Source organism: Oncorhynchus mykiss, chromosome 15 (assembly GCF_013265735.2).
Source record: "Oncorhynchus mykiss isolate Arlee chromosome 15, USDA_OmykA_1.1, whole genome shotgun sequence".
Lineage (NCBI taxonomy): Eukaryota > Metazoa > Chordata > Actinopteri > Salmoniformes > Salmonidae > Oncorhynchus > Oncorhynchus mykiss.
Window position 1 is genome coordinate 49,351,355 of NC_048579.1, and position 17,280 is coordinate 49,368,634.

At 47.2% G+C, this 17,280-nt stretch overlaps 1 protein-coding gene across 2 annotated transcripts in view; it reads right to left on the minus strand.

The window, feature by feature from the left end:
* The window catches only part of LOC110490224 (ras association domain-containing protein 3), a 56,254-nt gene that overhangs the window by 35,682 nt on the left and 3,292 nt on the right, over positions 1-17,280 (minus strand). The window contains exons 2-3 of one of the 2 annotated variants that reach the window (XM_036944498.1): positions 13,918-13,968; positions 6,828-6,952 (exon numbers count right to left, since the gene is read on the minus strand). In XM_036944498.1, coding sequence (XP_036800393.1) covers positions 6,828-6,952; positions 13,918-13,968 — 176 coding nt within the window. The remainder of the gene's footprint in view (positions 1-6,827; positions 6,953-13,917; positions 13,969-17,280) is intronic. The other variant, XM_021563494.2, reaches the window with a different exon arrangement.

Genomic DNA, 17,280 nt, shown 5'->3' on the forward strand with positions numbered 1-17,280 from the left:
CCTGGAGGAAACCTGGCACCATCCCTACGGTGAAGCATGGTGGTGGCAGCAGGATGTTTTTCAGTGGCAGGGGCTGGGAGACTAGTCGGGATCGAGGGAAAGATGAACAGAACAAAGTACAGAGAGATCATTGATGAAAACCTGGTTCACATTCCAAGGTTCACATTCCAACAGGACAACGACCCTAAGCACACAGCCAAGACAATGCAGGAATGGCTTCGGGACAAGACTCTGAATGTCCAGTCAGAGCCCGGACTTGAACCCGATCGAACATCTCTGGAAAGACCTGAAAATAGCTGTGCAGCAATGCTCCCCATCCAACCTGACAGAGCTTGAGAGGATATGCAGAGAAGAACGGGAGAAACTCCCCAAAATACAGGTGTGCTAAGCTTGTAGCGTCACACCCAAGAAGACTCGAGAATGTAATCGCTGCCAAAGTTGCTTCAACAAAGTACTGAGTAAAGGGACTGAATACTAATGTAAATGTGATATTTCAGTTTAGTTTTAATAAATGTGCAAACATTTCTAAAATACTGTTTTTTGCTCTGTCGTTGTGGGGTATCGTGTGTAGATTGTTGAGGAAAGTTTTTTTTCCAATCGATTTTAGAATAAGGCTGTAACGTAACAAAATGTGGAAAAAGTCAAGATGTCTGAATTCTTTCTGAATGCACTGTATATGGAGTACACCCTGGCCCATTCTATGTGGATCAACTTTAAACCCCTGTGGCCATATATGAGGTTAGATTACACCACAATAGTAGTGGATACCTGTCCCTACCCATTTGACTGAGCCAAGTAAAGCCTGAGTGACTCAGCTTGGACTCCTCCTGTGTTTCTCCTGAGGCTCTGAGTGTACTGGAGTGAGTGTGTGTGAGTGTGCATGTTGTAATATATCTGCTGCCTCTCTTCCTCTGAGGCACAGTAAGTCACACAACTCTGACAGCCAAGACGCTCCACTCACTCATGAGCAAACACCATAGGAATGCTTGGATACGGATACTCTGCTTCTGTAATATAATACCACCTTTGCTACGATAGTTACCCAATTTTCACAACTTTATTAACAACATCAACAAAAAGGTTCTGAGTTACGTGCAGGCTACTGTATCTCATTTAACTGTTTTATGAGCTACACAAACCACCCTCCATTTTGCGCTTCAAATGGTAAAGAACCTGGCACGCAACATTGACCCCGGAGAGATCAAAGGGGACTATTCTACTGGGTAACACATTTACTCTTTGGGGAGTTGAGCTGCCGCCCATCATTCTACACTCTTTGTTGCCAAAACAGAGCCAGGTCAACACTATTCACTTCACCACACTCTCTCTGGTTTTCTCAAATCAAGTTGAATCTCAAGTCTTTCAACGTTTATTTTGAACATGTTTCTATACCCCTTTCACCTGAACCTTTATCAGTGATGAATGTGTGCCATTTACAGTGGAAGCTTATCGGAGTGGAGCAGAGGCGGAGGCCGAGATGATGTGGGTAGATACCGTTCAAGACAGCATCGTGAACGTAAACACACACACACACACAATTCATACCACACCATAGGCTACCCTACGATCAGCCATTAGGCACAGATTTAAGTTCAGCTCCCTCACCCTAAATGAGGAAACACAAAACATAGCCTGAATAAATGTATAGGGGCAACTTTATCCGACTCATAACCGCAGACAACACAGGAACAGCTGCTGCTCACAGGTATAATAGTATAGGCAGGTCAGGACTTGCTTAAAGAGTGACAATAGACCTGCTCTCTCCCCACCTTATGTCCCATATACAGTAACTAACTGTGGCTCCTTTGTCTGGCCCTTAGATGGACACAGGGCTTAGAATTATCAGGGCCCCACTCTGTCCGTACATTAAGTGGGAAGCACACACACTACCTACAGACAAGGAGGGGGAAGCACAAACACTACCTACAGACAAGGAGGGGGAAGCACACACACTACCTACAGACAAGGAGGGGGAAGCACAAACACTACCTACAGACAAGGAGGGGGAAGCACAGACACTACCTACAGACAAGGAGGGGGAAGCACAAACACTACCTACAGACAAGGAGGGGGAAGCACAAACACTACCTACAGACAAGGAGGGGGAAGCACAAACACTACCTACAGACAAGGAGGGGGAAGCACAAACACTACCTACAGACAAGGAGGGGGAAGCACAGACACTACCTACAGACAAGGAGGGGGAAGCACAGCGACGCTACTGTTAAAACATACAGCCACTACAGGCAACATAAAACATCAGGTGAGATGGTCCCCTCGTCCCACTTGGATTAGACGCAGGCTCTGATTAGCTGTTGGCTCTGTCAACAACATGGCTCTCTCTCTCTCCTCCCTCAGGTAACAACACAGTGACTCACTGATTTCACTACAGACCGGCAGGAAAGAGGGGAGACGATGGGAGACAGGGGAAAGGAGGTGCAGATAAGAAACAATAATGAATCATGTATTTACAGGCTGACCTGGAAGTCATCGGGCTGTGATGTTGATGGGATTTTGATGGGACTGTGATTGTGGCACAGAGGCCCCTCTGTCTTGTGGTTCGACATAAGGTTTTATTTTATTGACATGGCTTCTTAGGGCTGTGAATGATAGGGGAACTACGCTGGAACCGTAAGGGACTGGGAAGACCACTGAACATTGACTAGTAGTGATAGCCATTCTAGCTAAATAGAGTACACTGGTTCGAGGGAGTCTTCTGGGACTCTACAGACAGTCATGTCCTCTATGTCTGCTGATAGTGTCATGACTTCCACCGAAAGTGGCTCCCCTGCCTGTTCGGGTGGCGCTCGGCAGTCGTCGTCGGTCTCCTAGCTGCCACCGATCCCCTTTTCCTTTTCTGTTTGTTATGTCTTATTGGTTGCACCTGTTTCTTGTTTGAGTTTTGGTTCAGGACTATTTAAGCCTGTTAGGCCCGCCTGCTTTTGTGCGGGCTTGTTTTCTGTTAGTCAAGGTTTGTTGCAGGGAACACAACATGTCTGTTTGTGCCCAGTTTTGGGTTGGACACTTTTGATTATCGCCTGTTGTTTTGGGCGTTTATTTTGGTTACCGCAATAAAGTTCGGGTTTCCCCCATTATCCTCTGCTCTCTGAGCTTGACTCCGCCCCCACCACTCCTGGCTGTGTGACAGATGGGAAACGCTGTCTGTCAGAGGTAGCTGGGGTATGGGGAAAGCCTGGGGATTTCTAGTGGTTTTAAGTTGTTATCGTACATCTTTATCTGCCCAGTTTGACACAGAGAGGGAACATTAAGACAGCCGGAACACCTTGTCTGTAAAACAGTAAAACGCTGAACCAATCTGGGCTGAACTCTGACCCCGCTCTTTCACAACAACCATGTAACAAAAAAAAACTGACTTTCCGACATCAACATCTAGAGTAAATCAAGACCGGGTGTGACCTGGTTACCCAAACTGGTTAACTGTGTTTCACAACATCCCTGCAGTTGAGGTTAGGTTACTAATCGTATAGAACAGAGCTGTTACGCAATACATGATTTAGTGGATTTTGTTCCATGTTCTGGGTTGGAGAACGGTTTTGGAGAACCAGGCACTCTACCAGGCATTCTGCTGAGCGGTTGGGTTCTGTTGCCGGAGGAGTGTGGGCCGTTCTATTTTAGAACTAGAGCCGTGCGAATGTGGCAGAGCAGCCTGTTAGTGATTAACATAGCGAAAGTGAAAAACAGAGTCGTAACAGAGTTCAGGGTTATTTCCACTCAACATGATATTATATAACATTTGGGGTCACCAAGGAAACGGTTGGCAATTTCTGTTGGCTGCACAGTGTGCTGTTGAGGAATCTTCATTCAGCATGAGGTCTAAAGCTTTGTTCGATCCATGCAGAGCTTTTTCCTGCCCTCTTGTATATACTTACAGTATCCTTTCCCTTTGGCCCATAGCTTAGTAATCAGTAGGTCTTCAGATCAGAGTTTATGTTTTTAAGAGGAGTGATAAGATAAGGAAACCCTGCTAAGAAAAGGAAGAAAAACGGACAAAAGCAGGTAGGACAGCACACCTATGGCATGACGCAAGCAACCCTATAGGACGTACTACATTACCCCACGCACGATGAGGAGGAGAAGAGGGAAGGGAATGAGGGAGACTCCCTTTAGTCTGAGATCTCAGAGAGGTGTAGAGTCCCTGGTCATTCCCCCACAGATAAAGAGGTCTGTGAAGGTTTGTGAAGAATGCACAATATTAACAGAGGTGACATCTCAAAGGTCAAACGTTAAAGATCAATAACTTATGCAGGTGTTCCTAATCTAACATTTGGGGTTAACGAGCAGCAATGAAGCCCAGAGGGAATACATCAACATTCTTGTCCTCCTAACGACTGTTTTCCCCCAGGTCCCTGTGTTTGACTTTCCCATCGTTCAGGAACAGGAAGTGGCCCTATTATTTACTGCCTGTCTGGCTAGATAGCCTATCAGAAGGCATGGCTCAGCCTATAAGAGTGCAGTAATGGACATGGGCATATAGAGTGCAGAGGTCACTCCCAGCACTGTGCGTGGTCAGTCTCTCAGAAAGCACATCCCCTCAGTCAGAACAACTTTCTCTACAGCTCAACATACTACACATGAACTAACTACATCACACATTAACTAATTACACATTAACTAACAAATTATGTACCCAGCTGTCTTCGTGCATAATTTTTTGTGAGTTCATGTTTGAGTTAGTGAGATCTTGCAGTGTATCGAACTCCAGTTAGCTCTGACAGAGATGTAGACTGCATGTGAATCATGTCTCTATGGTGAAAAATGTACAGTGACACTGACCTGCCATTTCCAAGAATTGTGTTTCAGGCCCAGTGACAGAGTTAGCCCATGACAGGGCAAGAGCTCTGGGTCAGACTCTGTATTACTCTGTTATAGTCAACTCAGTGACAAACTCCAGACCGGAACAACCACTGCTTAATGCAATCACTGATCTATCCGATCAGCTAATCACTTTGCGCTCCTGCACGTCATGACTGAGTGCTGTCCCAGAGCTTGTCTCACTCAGAGGGTGTGTTACAGAGTGTGTAGGATTCCACCACGTTGAATTGACCCCTAGTTATAAATGTCAACATGTGTTGGCTGGCAGCCATATTGAGTCAGTGTCATTCCTTCACTCCTGTGAACTTCATCAGCTAACCAGCTGTCTGTGATTCATCTGCTAGTGGAGGGAGGGAGGGAGGGAGGGAGGGAGGGAGGGAGGGAGGGAGGGAGGGAGGGAGGGAGGGAGGGAGGGAGGGAGGGAGGGAGGGAGGGAGGGACGGACAGCCAGCCAGCCAGCCAGCCACTCGGTGTTAATCATGATAGTTACTGAGTAATATTGTAGAGGCCCTCTCTATTCCTAGTTTATTGCAGACTCTTCTAAACTGGGATAAGGAGCTCATTGTCTTCCTGTGTCTGTGTCCTCTGGGTATAACAGAGGCTGAGAAGATCCATCTATCCACTCTCTGATTCCATTTCCTTCACCGAGACAGATAGTAAATAAACTGTATCATGGCTTCATATCATTATCTGAGTCCATTCCAGGAGAGTTTCAACCACAGACCACAGAGCAGAGTTGGACAGAGATAGAGCTACAATCTGCTGGGAGGTTCAGAGTGCTTTATATAAGGATAGTAAAGGATCATCTGAACATATGAGTCTAGTTCTGGTTCTGGGCAGTCACATGGGGGAGTTTGGTCAAAACCCAACAATATCTCCCGCTGTCTGACTCAGCCGCACACACACACACAGAGACACACGCACAGAGACACACACACAGAGACACACTCAGCCACAGATTAACACAGAAACATAAACACAACACTGTGAAACAACAACATGACAGAGATCTGCATGTCTCAGCAGCACTGTTCAGCACTGGTCCCAGGTTTCTGCTGAGCTAACATCTCAACACTAAACTGTTTCACTGCAGTATTGAAGCCAGACTGTTTTGACAGAGTTGAAGATCCCTGACAGTTGCATTATTTAAATAAATAGAAAATGTACATGCTAAATATGATCCACAGAGGTGTGTAATGCCCTCACTCATTCCATCCATCCATCCATACCATCACAACGCAAGAGTAGTATTTGTGTGTGTGTGTGTGCATGCCTGCGTTCGTGAAGTTGACCAAGGCTCAGGGATTTAGGGACAGGGCCTCCACACACACACACCTTTCGATTCCCCTGGGACCACAGAGGACAGAAATGTGTGTGAGGCCACCCAACACAACCACTCGTTATATATGGCAGCCGGCTCATGTTGCTGTTGGGCGGGCTACAGGGCCAGGTCGTTTTGAATGCACACACACAAACAATGACTCCAGGGCTATTATATGGACAATGACATGGACTGCTGGTTTCAAAGCATTGGCACCACCTAGTTAATCCCAAACACACACCCTTCTGTATAATATCATCAGAGTATTCAGAGCCAAGCTATCTACCCCCCCCCCCCCCCCCCCCAAGCAACACATCCCCCAAACACTCACTCACTCCCGCCAAGAGATCTATGGACAAGAGATACAGTATAGAGGCAGAGAGAGCGCCATCTGGTGGTACATTAGTGAACTACGTCTCAGTCCCTCACTGTAATCACGGGCAGGGTGAATACTCATTCCATGCACTCTAACGCCCCCTTGTGGTGAAATACACTAAATGCAGTGCTAATGTGACCATCACAGAATACAATATCAGCACATCTCAAGGAACAAAGTGTTGACCCTTTAATTAGACCACACACACACACACACACACACACACACACACACACACACACACACACACACACACACACACACACACAGGGAGTGAGAGAGGAGGCGGGTACTCACAGTGGGCTGTGTCTCGTCGTTGAGGTGGTCCTGGCTGAGGGGGGTGTCAACGGTACCAGGACCACCGGGGTGACAGTCCAACGACACTCGTTCTCGACACTCTGGGTGACAAGTGTACTTACACCCTGAAGTAGGAAGAGAGGAGCTTGTTAAACAATTGCAAAAACCTGACCTTGCAGACTCATAGAGGCTGTATTCTCTCTCGACGTGTGTCAACAGAGCGGTCCAACGCTGCTGCCGACAGTGTTTAACACGGCACCAAATACCCTCATTTCATACTCCTAGTTATTCTTACACCTCTTGAAGACTCTTGCCACTTCCTTGCCAGGAGGATTTAAAGTATTGTATCTGTGTGGACTCAATAGCAGCGTGATCATTAACAGAGACCCGTGGATTCACCCAGGTCACAGGTACTATGTTAAATACGCAGCCAACCCCTAACGAGTCTCATCCACAACAAAATAACTAACGTATAACCCAGCCGCTAACATCTTTAGTCTAGAACGCAACCCCAAATGGCTACGCAAATATTCCCTGGGATCCCAGGCTCGGGTCTCCAGCAACAGCAATAACCAGGTGAGGCTGTGTTGTGTCTGGAGAGAGGACAGGAAGGAAATGAGGTTGTCCACAGTATGCAAACACTTCATACCAACCCCATTCACAGTCACCATTCAACTTTCAGCTCAGTCAACTATTCGCAGTCACCATTCAACTATCAACATTCAGCTCAAGTCAAGTGAAACAAGGCTACTATTCTAACTATTCCAAGTGCAACCAAAATGTAAACACGATACAATGCATTGGAATGGCGAAGAGCAAGAGGAGCATGTTCCGCTGACAGTCAATCGGATCGATCTGACAGGCCGGGGAAAAGTCTAGTGACACAGAAACTTCCTGCCGTGCACACTGCAACAATAAAGGTTGAAGGAATCTCTAATATGTGCTCTCTTTCTTCCTCTTTCTCCTCTCGTTCTCTGCGCCGGGCCTGGCCAGCATCCAGCGGCCCACGTAGAAATAACTCGTCGTGGAGGAGAGACAGGGAGAGACGGCCAACAACACAGAACACGTTGCACATCACCGTGACAGTCCCTCTGCAGTGTACAGAACATCCAGCAAGCCCTCACTGTTAGCACCTGGTGTACAGGAACAGCGTGGTGTGTGTGTGTGTTCCGTGTGTCTCACTTACCCGAGGTCCTCCGCTTCACCTGCCGGCTGAGCTTCACCGACAGTTTACAGATGGCTGCTCCCATCCCCGACCAGCACACCATCTCCCTCCTGCCTCGCACACTCTTCTCTCTGAAGCTCTCCCTCACTGCTCTGTCTGATAACCAATACTCCTTGACCACTTCCTACACTGTACCACCACTGGCCAGTAGCAACAGGCCCAGCTTCGACGCACTCACTCTCTTACACATAGGCACAACAAGCATCAGGAACAATAGCCTGTGTTGACTGGGATACCCCTACCTCCCTCGCCAGCCCAGACCAGAGACTAATTTGCCTAGCAGCTACCACTCTCTCGCTCTTTCTCTCTCTCACAAACACTCACTCATTCTCTGTCTCCCACTCTCTCTGTATGGTAGTGCTGAGTGGGTGATTTGCCTGTCAAATGGAGGCTCAGTGGGTCACAGTGATGGACACACCGACAGTAGAAGAGAAGAGCGGGGGAGAGGTGGAAGGAGAGAGAGAGAGAGTGTGTGAGTCTGAGCGTGCGTGAGTGAGAGAATGTGTGGGCAAGGGATGCCCCTCACTGAGCTCACTCACCAGCACACAAAGAGGGTGGTCAGCTCGTCTGCTAGGCTTCCTGCCCTAACGCTCTCTAACCCTCTGTAACTTAGAGGGGATTTTTTCTCACCCCAGTGAGGAGAAATAAATACGCTTCCATGTCTTACACAACTGCAAAATACAGACATCTGATGATGATGATTTTTATTGTCTGTCTGATGAGTCAAGCACTTTCCCCCCCCCCTGGGAGTCTCCTGGGCCTGTGGGGAGTGCTGCCTGCGTGTGTGTGTGCGTGCGTGTGTGTGTGTAGTATAGCTGTGCTGATGCTTTGATAATAGCACTTCCTGTAATCAGCCAGACAAAACCAATTGATCAGACTTAATCAGTGGAGCTGAGAGGAGAACAGAGCGCAACTCAGCATCTTTCCTCACTCACTCACTCACTCCATTCACTCACTCCATTCACTCACTCACTCCCTCCCTCACAGAACAACAACACACTCCACAAACAAATGCATACCAACACCACTCGCCCCTGAGCCTAGCCAGTGTCAGCTGTGTGTAGTATATAGAGCTGGCTGTCTAACCATGTCTCTGTGTGTAGTATATAGAGCTGGCTGTCTAACCATGTATCTGTGTGTAGTATATAGAGCTGGCTGTCTAACCATGTGTCTGTGTGTAGTATATAGAGCTGGCTGTCTCAGTGAGCAAAGTCTTGCTATTGAGAAAGGTCGCCGTAGGCAGACATGGCTCTAAAGAGAAGACAGGCTATGTGCACACTGCCCATAAAATGAGGTGGAAACTGATCTGCAATTCCTAACCTCCTTACAAACGTATGACCATATTAGAGACACATATTGACCTCAGATTACAGACCTACAAAGAATTAGAAAATAAGTCAAATTTTGATAAACTCCCATATCTATTGGGTGAAATACCACAGTGTGCAATGAAATCAAATCAAATTGTATTAGTCACCGTGAAATGCTTACCTACAAGCCCCTAACTAACAATGCAGTTTTAAAAAAGTATGGATAAGAAATAAAAGTAACAAGTAATTAAAAAGCAGCAGTAAAATAACAATAGCAAGACTATATACAGGGGGGCACCGGTTAGTTTAGGTAATATGTACATGTAGGTAGAGTTATTAAAAAGTTATGCATAGATGACAACAGAGAGTGGCAGTGGTGTGGAGAGAGGGGGAGGGCAATGCAAATAGTCTGGGTAGCAATTTGACTAGATGTTCAGGAGTCTTATGGCTTGGGGGTAGAAGCTGTTTAGAAGCCTCTTGGACCTAGACTTGGCGCTCCGGTACAGCTTGGAGTCTTTGACAATTTTTAGGGCCTTCCTCTGTGTCACGTTCTGACCTTAGTTCTTTTGTTATGTCTTTGTTTTAAGTATGGTCAGGGCGTGAGTTGGGTGGGTTGTCTATGTTCTTTTTTCTATGTTTTGGGATTTCTGTGTTTGGCCTGGTATGGTTCTCAATCAGAGGCAGCTGTCAATCATTGTCCCTGATTGAGAACCATACTTAGGTAGCCTGGTTTCACTTTTGAGTCGTGGGTGATTGTTTCCTGTTGGATGTTTGTTTCACATTTCAGGACTGTTTCGGTTTTCGATTGTATCAGTCACTTTGTTATTTTGGATTCTTTAGTGTTCAGTTTTAATAAACTAAAATGGACACTTACCACGCTGTACATTGGTCCGATCTCTCCTATTCCTCCTCAAAAGAGGAAGAGGAAAGCCCTTACAGAATCACCCACCACCAAAGGACCAAGCAGCGTGATAACGGGCAGCAGCAGCAGCAGCGATCTCCAGACTCCTGGACATGAGAGGAGATCTTGGATGACAAGGGACCCTGGGCACAGCCGGGAGAATATCGCCGCCCCAAGGCAGAGCTGGAGGCAGCGAAAGCCAAGAGGTGGTGGAATGAGGAAGCAGCACGCCAGCGCGGTTGGAAGCCCGAGAGGCAGACCCAAAAATGTCTTGGGGGGGGCACACGGGGAGTGTGGCTAAGTCAGGTAGGAGACCTGAGCCAACTCCCCTTGCTTACTGTGGAGAGAGGTGGACCGGGCAGGCACCGTGTTATGGCGTGAGGTGCACGGTGTCCCCTGTGCGCAGGCATAGCCCGGTGCGTTACATAGCAGCGCCTCGTATCGGCCGGACTAGAGTGGGCATCAAGCCAGGTGCCATGAAGCCGGTTCAGCGCATCTGGTCTCCAGTGCGTCTCCTCATGGCCGGGGTACATGGCACCAGCCCTACGCATGGTGTCCCTGGTTCGCCAGCACAGCCCAGTGCGGTCTATTCCACCTCGCCGCACTGGCCTTGCTTCGCAGAGTATCCAGCCAGGTAGGGTTGTGCAGGCTTGGTGCTCGAGACCTCCAGTGCGCCTCCGCGGACCGGTCTATCCGGTGCCTACTCCACGTACTAGCCCTCCGGTGGCAGCCCCCTGCACCAGGCTGTCTCTCTGTCTCCTCCCTACAGGTGCTCCCGCCAGCTCAGCGCTTATCAGAGTCTCTCTCCTGTCCAGCGCTGCCAGAGTCTCCCGTCTGTCCTGATCTGCCAGAGTCTCCCGTCTGTCCTGATCTGCCAGAGTCTCCCGTCTGTCCTGAGCTGCCAGAGTCTCCCGTCTGTCCTGAGCTGCCAGAGTCTCCCGTCTGTCCTGAGCTGCCAGAGTCTCCCGTCTGTCCTGAGCTGCCAGAGTCTCCCGTCTGTCCTGAGCTGCCAGAGTCTCCCGTCTGTCCTGAGCTGCCAGAGTCTCCCGTCTGTCCTGAGCTGCCAGAGTCTCCCGTCTGTCCTGAGCTGCCAGAGTCTCCCTCCTGTCCTGAGCTGCCAGAGCCGCCGGTCAGTCAGTAGCTGCCAGGAAGTCCAGGATCCAGTTGCAGAGGGAGGTTTTTAGTCGCAGGGTCCTTAGCTTATTGATGAGCTTGGAGGGCACTATGGTGTTGAACGCTGAGCTGTAGCCAATGAATAGTCTCACATAGGTGTTCCTTTTGTACAGGTGGGAAAGGGCAGTGTGGAGTGCAATAGAGATTGCATCATCTGTGGATCTTTTGGGGTGGTATGCAAATTGGAGTGGGTCTAGGGTTTCTGGGATAATGGTGTTGATGTGAGCCATGACCAGCCTTTCAAAGCACTTCATGGCTACAGACATGAGTCTACGGGTTGGTAGTCATTTAGGCAGGTTACTTTAGTGTTCTTGGGCACAGGCACTATGGTGGTCTGCTTAAAACATGTTGGTACTACAGACTCGGACAGGGAGAGGTTGAAAATGTCAGTGAAGACACTTGCCAGTTGTTCAGTGTATGCTCCCCGTACACTTCCTGGTAATACATCTAGCCCTGCGGCATTGTGAATTTTCCATCTAGCCCTGCCACATCCGACGAGCGTCAGAGCCGGTGTAGTACGATTCGATCTTAGTCCTGTATTGATGCTTTGCCTGTTTGATGGTTCATCGGAGGGCATAGCGGGATTTCTTATAAGCATCCAGGTTAGAGTCCCACTCCTCGAAGGCGGCAGCTCTAGCCTTTAGCTCAGTGTGGATGTTGCCTGTAATCCATGGCTTCTGGTTGGGGTATGTACGTACGGTCAACTGTGGGGGCGATGTCATCGATGCACTTATTGAGTAAGCCAATATTCGATGTGGTGTACTTCTCAATGCCATCGGTGGAATCCCGGAACATATTACAGTCTGTGCTTGCAAAACAGTCCTGTAGTTTAGCATCTGCTTCATCTGACCACTTTTTTATTGATCTAGTCACTGGTGCTTCCTGCTTACATTTTGTGCTTGAAAGCAGGAATCAGGAGGATAGAATTATGGTCAGATTTGCCAAATGGAGGGCGAGGGAGAGCTTTGCACGCGTCTCTGTGTGTGGAGTATAGGTGGTCCAGAGTTTTTTTCCCCCTCTGGTTGCACATTTAACATGCTGATAGAAATTTGGTAAAACGGATTTAAGTTTCCCTGCATTAAAGTCCCCGGCTACTAGCATCAAGCTTTGTGACCTGTTGCCACAGGAAAAGGGCAACCAGTGAAGAACAAACACCATTGTAAATATGACCCATATTTATGTTTATTTAATTTTCCCTTTTGTACTTTTTGGATATGTACTTTTTTTGTATACGACATTTGAAATGTCTCCATTATTTTGGAACTTGTGCGAGTGTCACATTTACTGGTCACTTTTTATTATTTATTTCACTTTTGTCTATCCATTTCACTTGCTTTGGCAATGTAAACATACATTTCCCATGCCAATAAAGCCCCTTGAATTGAATTGAGAGAGAGAGAGAGAGAGATCGTTTTCTAATCCTGTAATCAAAGCTGAGCGAAGCCTCATGTTTCAGTAGGTACAATAGCTTTATCTGGGCTATGGGCCGGCGCGATCCATTTACTAAAGCAGTTTATGACACCAAGGCTCTGGATGCAGCAACACAATACCTGTCATAGGACAACACTGTTTAGTACTGGACTGTAATAGGAGTAGAATGGTCTGAGGCTGGAGAACTGTGGATGCGTGTGGCTTGTCCAGACAGGTGGTGTGTTGTATTTGTTCCTGCGCTGTCTCTAGACAATAGAAAATACGTCTCCTTTTTGAAGCGGCATTGTGTCTTCTTAACTTCATTCTACATTCCACATTCTACATTTGGAGACTTCAATTCTAAAATCCATGTCTCTCATTCCTAACCGGCTCCACTCAGGCCCCCACTTACAACATGCTGCCCTAAAACACACTGCCAGGACAGCAGGTGGTCTCAGACCGTGCTGACTGTCAGTGGAAGAGACGGAAGGGTTGTCATTCCACTGTGGTAGTGTTGTTTTCCTCAGTAAACAGTAATCTGTTTCCCATAGAACCAGCTACGGGACTAAACCCATTCACTCAGCACTTATGAGCCTTTTCAACACATGGCTGCTAAACACCTAATTGAAATGCACACACAATTACAGAACGCGCATATCTTTCCATCTCTCTTCCACTCTCCCTCTCTTACGGTCTCTCTGCAGAGTCTGTCTGTCTGTCTGTTTGCCTGCCTTCCACACCAAGTGTTTGTGCTGAGTCTCGCATGTTTCATGGCAGGTCAGCGATGACATTGAGTGGTCTGTCTGTGGACACAACACTGCATCTGTGGCTGGTCTCTACAGAACATGAACACTGAAGGACCTGAACTGTAGGGCCCTAAACAGTGTGTACAGTGCAGGAACAGTATGTACAGTGCATACACTTGTATTATATCTCAGGTCATGGCCTCTTAGTGACACCAAACCCTCTGTCTGCCTTACCACCATGCTCTGGGTTTGGCTAAACACAGGCCCACATACACACACTCACATATACAAATGTACATACACACACGCACACACACTCACTTACCAGAGTTCCTCCAAAGCAGGCTTAGTTCCAGGCGTCCCGAGCGGCGGATCACTTTGGGAACACGGAAGAAGAAACCAGATAATCTCCTCAGAGTCCTCCCAAATTCTTTAGCCATCCCCATTGCTCATTCAGTCACACACCCAGGTTCCAACTCATACACACTGGGCTCCATTTTGCAGAGAGCGCTGCGCATATCCAACATAAGGTCGCCCCAGTCCTGCAAATCCCAGCTCTGGACTGTCTTTCACTCTGGCCCCTCTCTATACCCTCTTTCTCCCCCTCTCTCTCTATCCTGCCCCGTCTGGCTTTTCTGTGTCATGTCTGGCCTGGGCTAGTCCCTCCCCTTACTGTAGCCCCGCATTCACCCCCATGTGAGTGTGCATTACTATCCTCGTGGTTACCTGAAATCCCCAGAAGGACAGTAAAACATAAAGTGTGTGTGGTCATTGTGATGGGTCATTAACCTGTCACAGTGTCTTCTGGAGCCACACTGTCACTGCGCCTGCACAAACAGCAGCTGGGCGCTAGAGAAAACATGCGCTCAGGCAGGCAGGCAGGCAGGCAGACAGACAGACAGGCAGGCAGGCAGGCATGCGCAAGTACACACACACAGCCATAGGTGGAGAATGAAAGCTGATCTTTTCATGGGCATTTACAACAAGTTATTTCTTCACCCAAGAGCAAAACAGGTCTTTAACATTCCCCCATGGTGATTGAATGGTCATGTTAATCCACCTTCTCCTCCGTGTCTAATCTGACTCCACCAACTTCTCACCTCTCCGTGTAAAAGAATTTGGCACAGGCCCACAGGCCGAGCTGACCATTTGGGCCAAACGGTTCTGGCCAGCTAAGTGTGAATGACAGGGATAAACACCGCCCCAATAGAACCATGGATGATACAATTCTGTTCATTGACTACAGCTCAGCCTTCAACACCATAGTACCCTCCAAGCCTGGGGCCCTGACTCTGAACCCCGCCCTGTGCAACTGGGTCCTGGACTTCCTGACGCCCCCCCCCCCCCCCCCAAAAAAAATGACGAGACAGCCTACAGGGAGGAGGTGAGGGCCTGGTGGAGTGGTGCCAGGAAAATAATCTCTCCCTCAATGTCAACAAAATGAAGGAGCCGATCGTGGACTTCAGGAGACAGCAGAGGGAGCACACTCCCATCCACATCTACGGAGCCACAGTGGAGAAGGTGGAAAGCTTCAAGTTCCTCGGCGTACACATCACTGACAACCTGAAATGGTCCACCCACACAGACAGTTTGGTGTAGGCGCAATAGCGCTTCTTCAACCTCAGGAGGCTGAAGAAATTTGGCTTGGCTCCTAAGACCCTAACAGGCATTTACAGGTGGGCCATTGAGTGCATCCTGTCAGTCTGTATCAACGTCTGTATCAACTGCACCCGGTGTCACAGGGAGGCCAAGAAGATCGTCGAGCACACCCGAGCCACACTATCATCCAGAAGGCGAGGTCAGTAAAGGTGCATCAAAGCTGGGACCGAGAGACTGAAAAACAGCTTCTATCTCAAGGCTATCAGACTGTTAAATAGCCATCACTAGACGGCCTCCAACCAGTACCCTGCCCTGAACTTAGTCACTGTCACTAGCCAGCTACCACCTGGTTACTCAACCCTGCACCTTATAGGCCCTATGTATATAGACATGGAACACGAGTCACTTTTAAAATGTTTACATACTGTTTTACCCATTTCATACACTGTATTCTAGTCAGGTCCATTCTACTCAACTATTGCTGTACATATACTATTGTATCCTACGTATTCCTCAGATAGAGTACATATTTTATTTGCGTACTGTCCATAATGTCTATACATCCCATCACATACATACAGTGCCTTCGGAAAGTATTCAGACCCCTTGACTTTTTCCACATTTTGTTAGGTTACAGCCTTATTCTAAGCTGTATTAAATTGTTTGTTTCCTTCAATCTACACATAATAGCCAATAATGACAAAGCAAACAGGTTTATAGAAATGTTGGATAATATATCAAAAATGAAGAAAAAAAAATCACATTTACATAAGTATTCAGACTCTTTACTCAGTACTTTGTTGAAGCACTTTTGGCAGCTATTACAGCATCAAGTCTTCTTGGGTATGACGCTACAAGCTTGGTACACCTGTATTTTGGGAGTTTCTCCCATTGTCCCACAGCCTGGTGGTGTGTTGGGTCATTGTCCTGTAGAAAAACAAATGATAGTCCCACTAAGCGCAAACCAGATGGGATGGCGTATTGCTGCAGAATGATGTTGTAGCCATGCTGGTTATGTGTGCCTTGAATTCTAAATAAATCACATACAGTGTCGCCAGCAATGCACCCCACACCATCACACCTCCATGCTTCATGTGGGAACCACACAAGTGGAGATCATCCGTTCACTGTCTCACAAAGACAGCTGTTGGAACCAAAAATCTCAAAATCAGACCAAAGGACAAATTTCCACCAATTTAAAGTCCATTGCTCATGTTTCTTGGCCCAAGCAAGTCTCTTCTTATTGGTGTCCTTTGGTAGTGGTTTCTTTGTAGTAATTTCTTTGTAGCAGTCTCCTCTGAACAATTGATGTTGAGATGTGTTACTGTTACTTGAACTCTGTGAAGCATTTATTTGGGCTGCAATGTCTGAGGCTGGTAACTCTAATGAACTTATCCTCTGCAGCAGAGGTAACTCTGGGTCTTCCATTCCTGTGGCAGTCCTCATGAGAGCCAGTTTCATCATAGTGCTTGATGGTTTATGCAACTGCACTTGAAGAAACTTTCCAAGTTCTTGACATTTTCGCATTGACTGACCTTCATGTGTTAAAGTAAAGATGGACTGTCATTTCTCTTTGCTTATTTGAGATGTTCTTGGCATAATATGGACTTGGTCTATCTTCTGTATACCACCCTTACCTTGTCACAACACAACTGATTGGCTCAAACGGATTAAGAAGGAAAGACAATCCACAAATTAACTTTTAACAAGGCACACCAGTTAATTGAAATGCATTCCAGGTGACTACCTAATGAAGCTGGTTGAGAGAATGCCAAAAGTATACAAAGCTGTCAATGCAGAGCGTGGCTACTTTGAAGAATCTCAAATATATTTAAATTTGTTTAAAACTATTATGGGTTACTACATGACTCCATATGTGTTATTTCATAGTTTTTATGTCTTCACTATTATTCTACAATGTAGAACATAATAAAGAAAACCCTTGAATGAGTAGGTGTGTCCAAACTGGTACTGTACACACACACACATATATATACATATACATATACATATATATATATATATATATATATATATATATATACACACACACACACACACACACACACACACACACACACACACACAC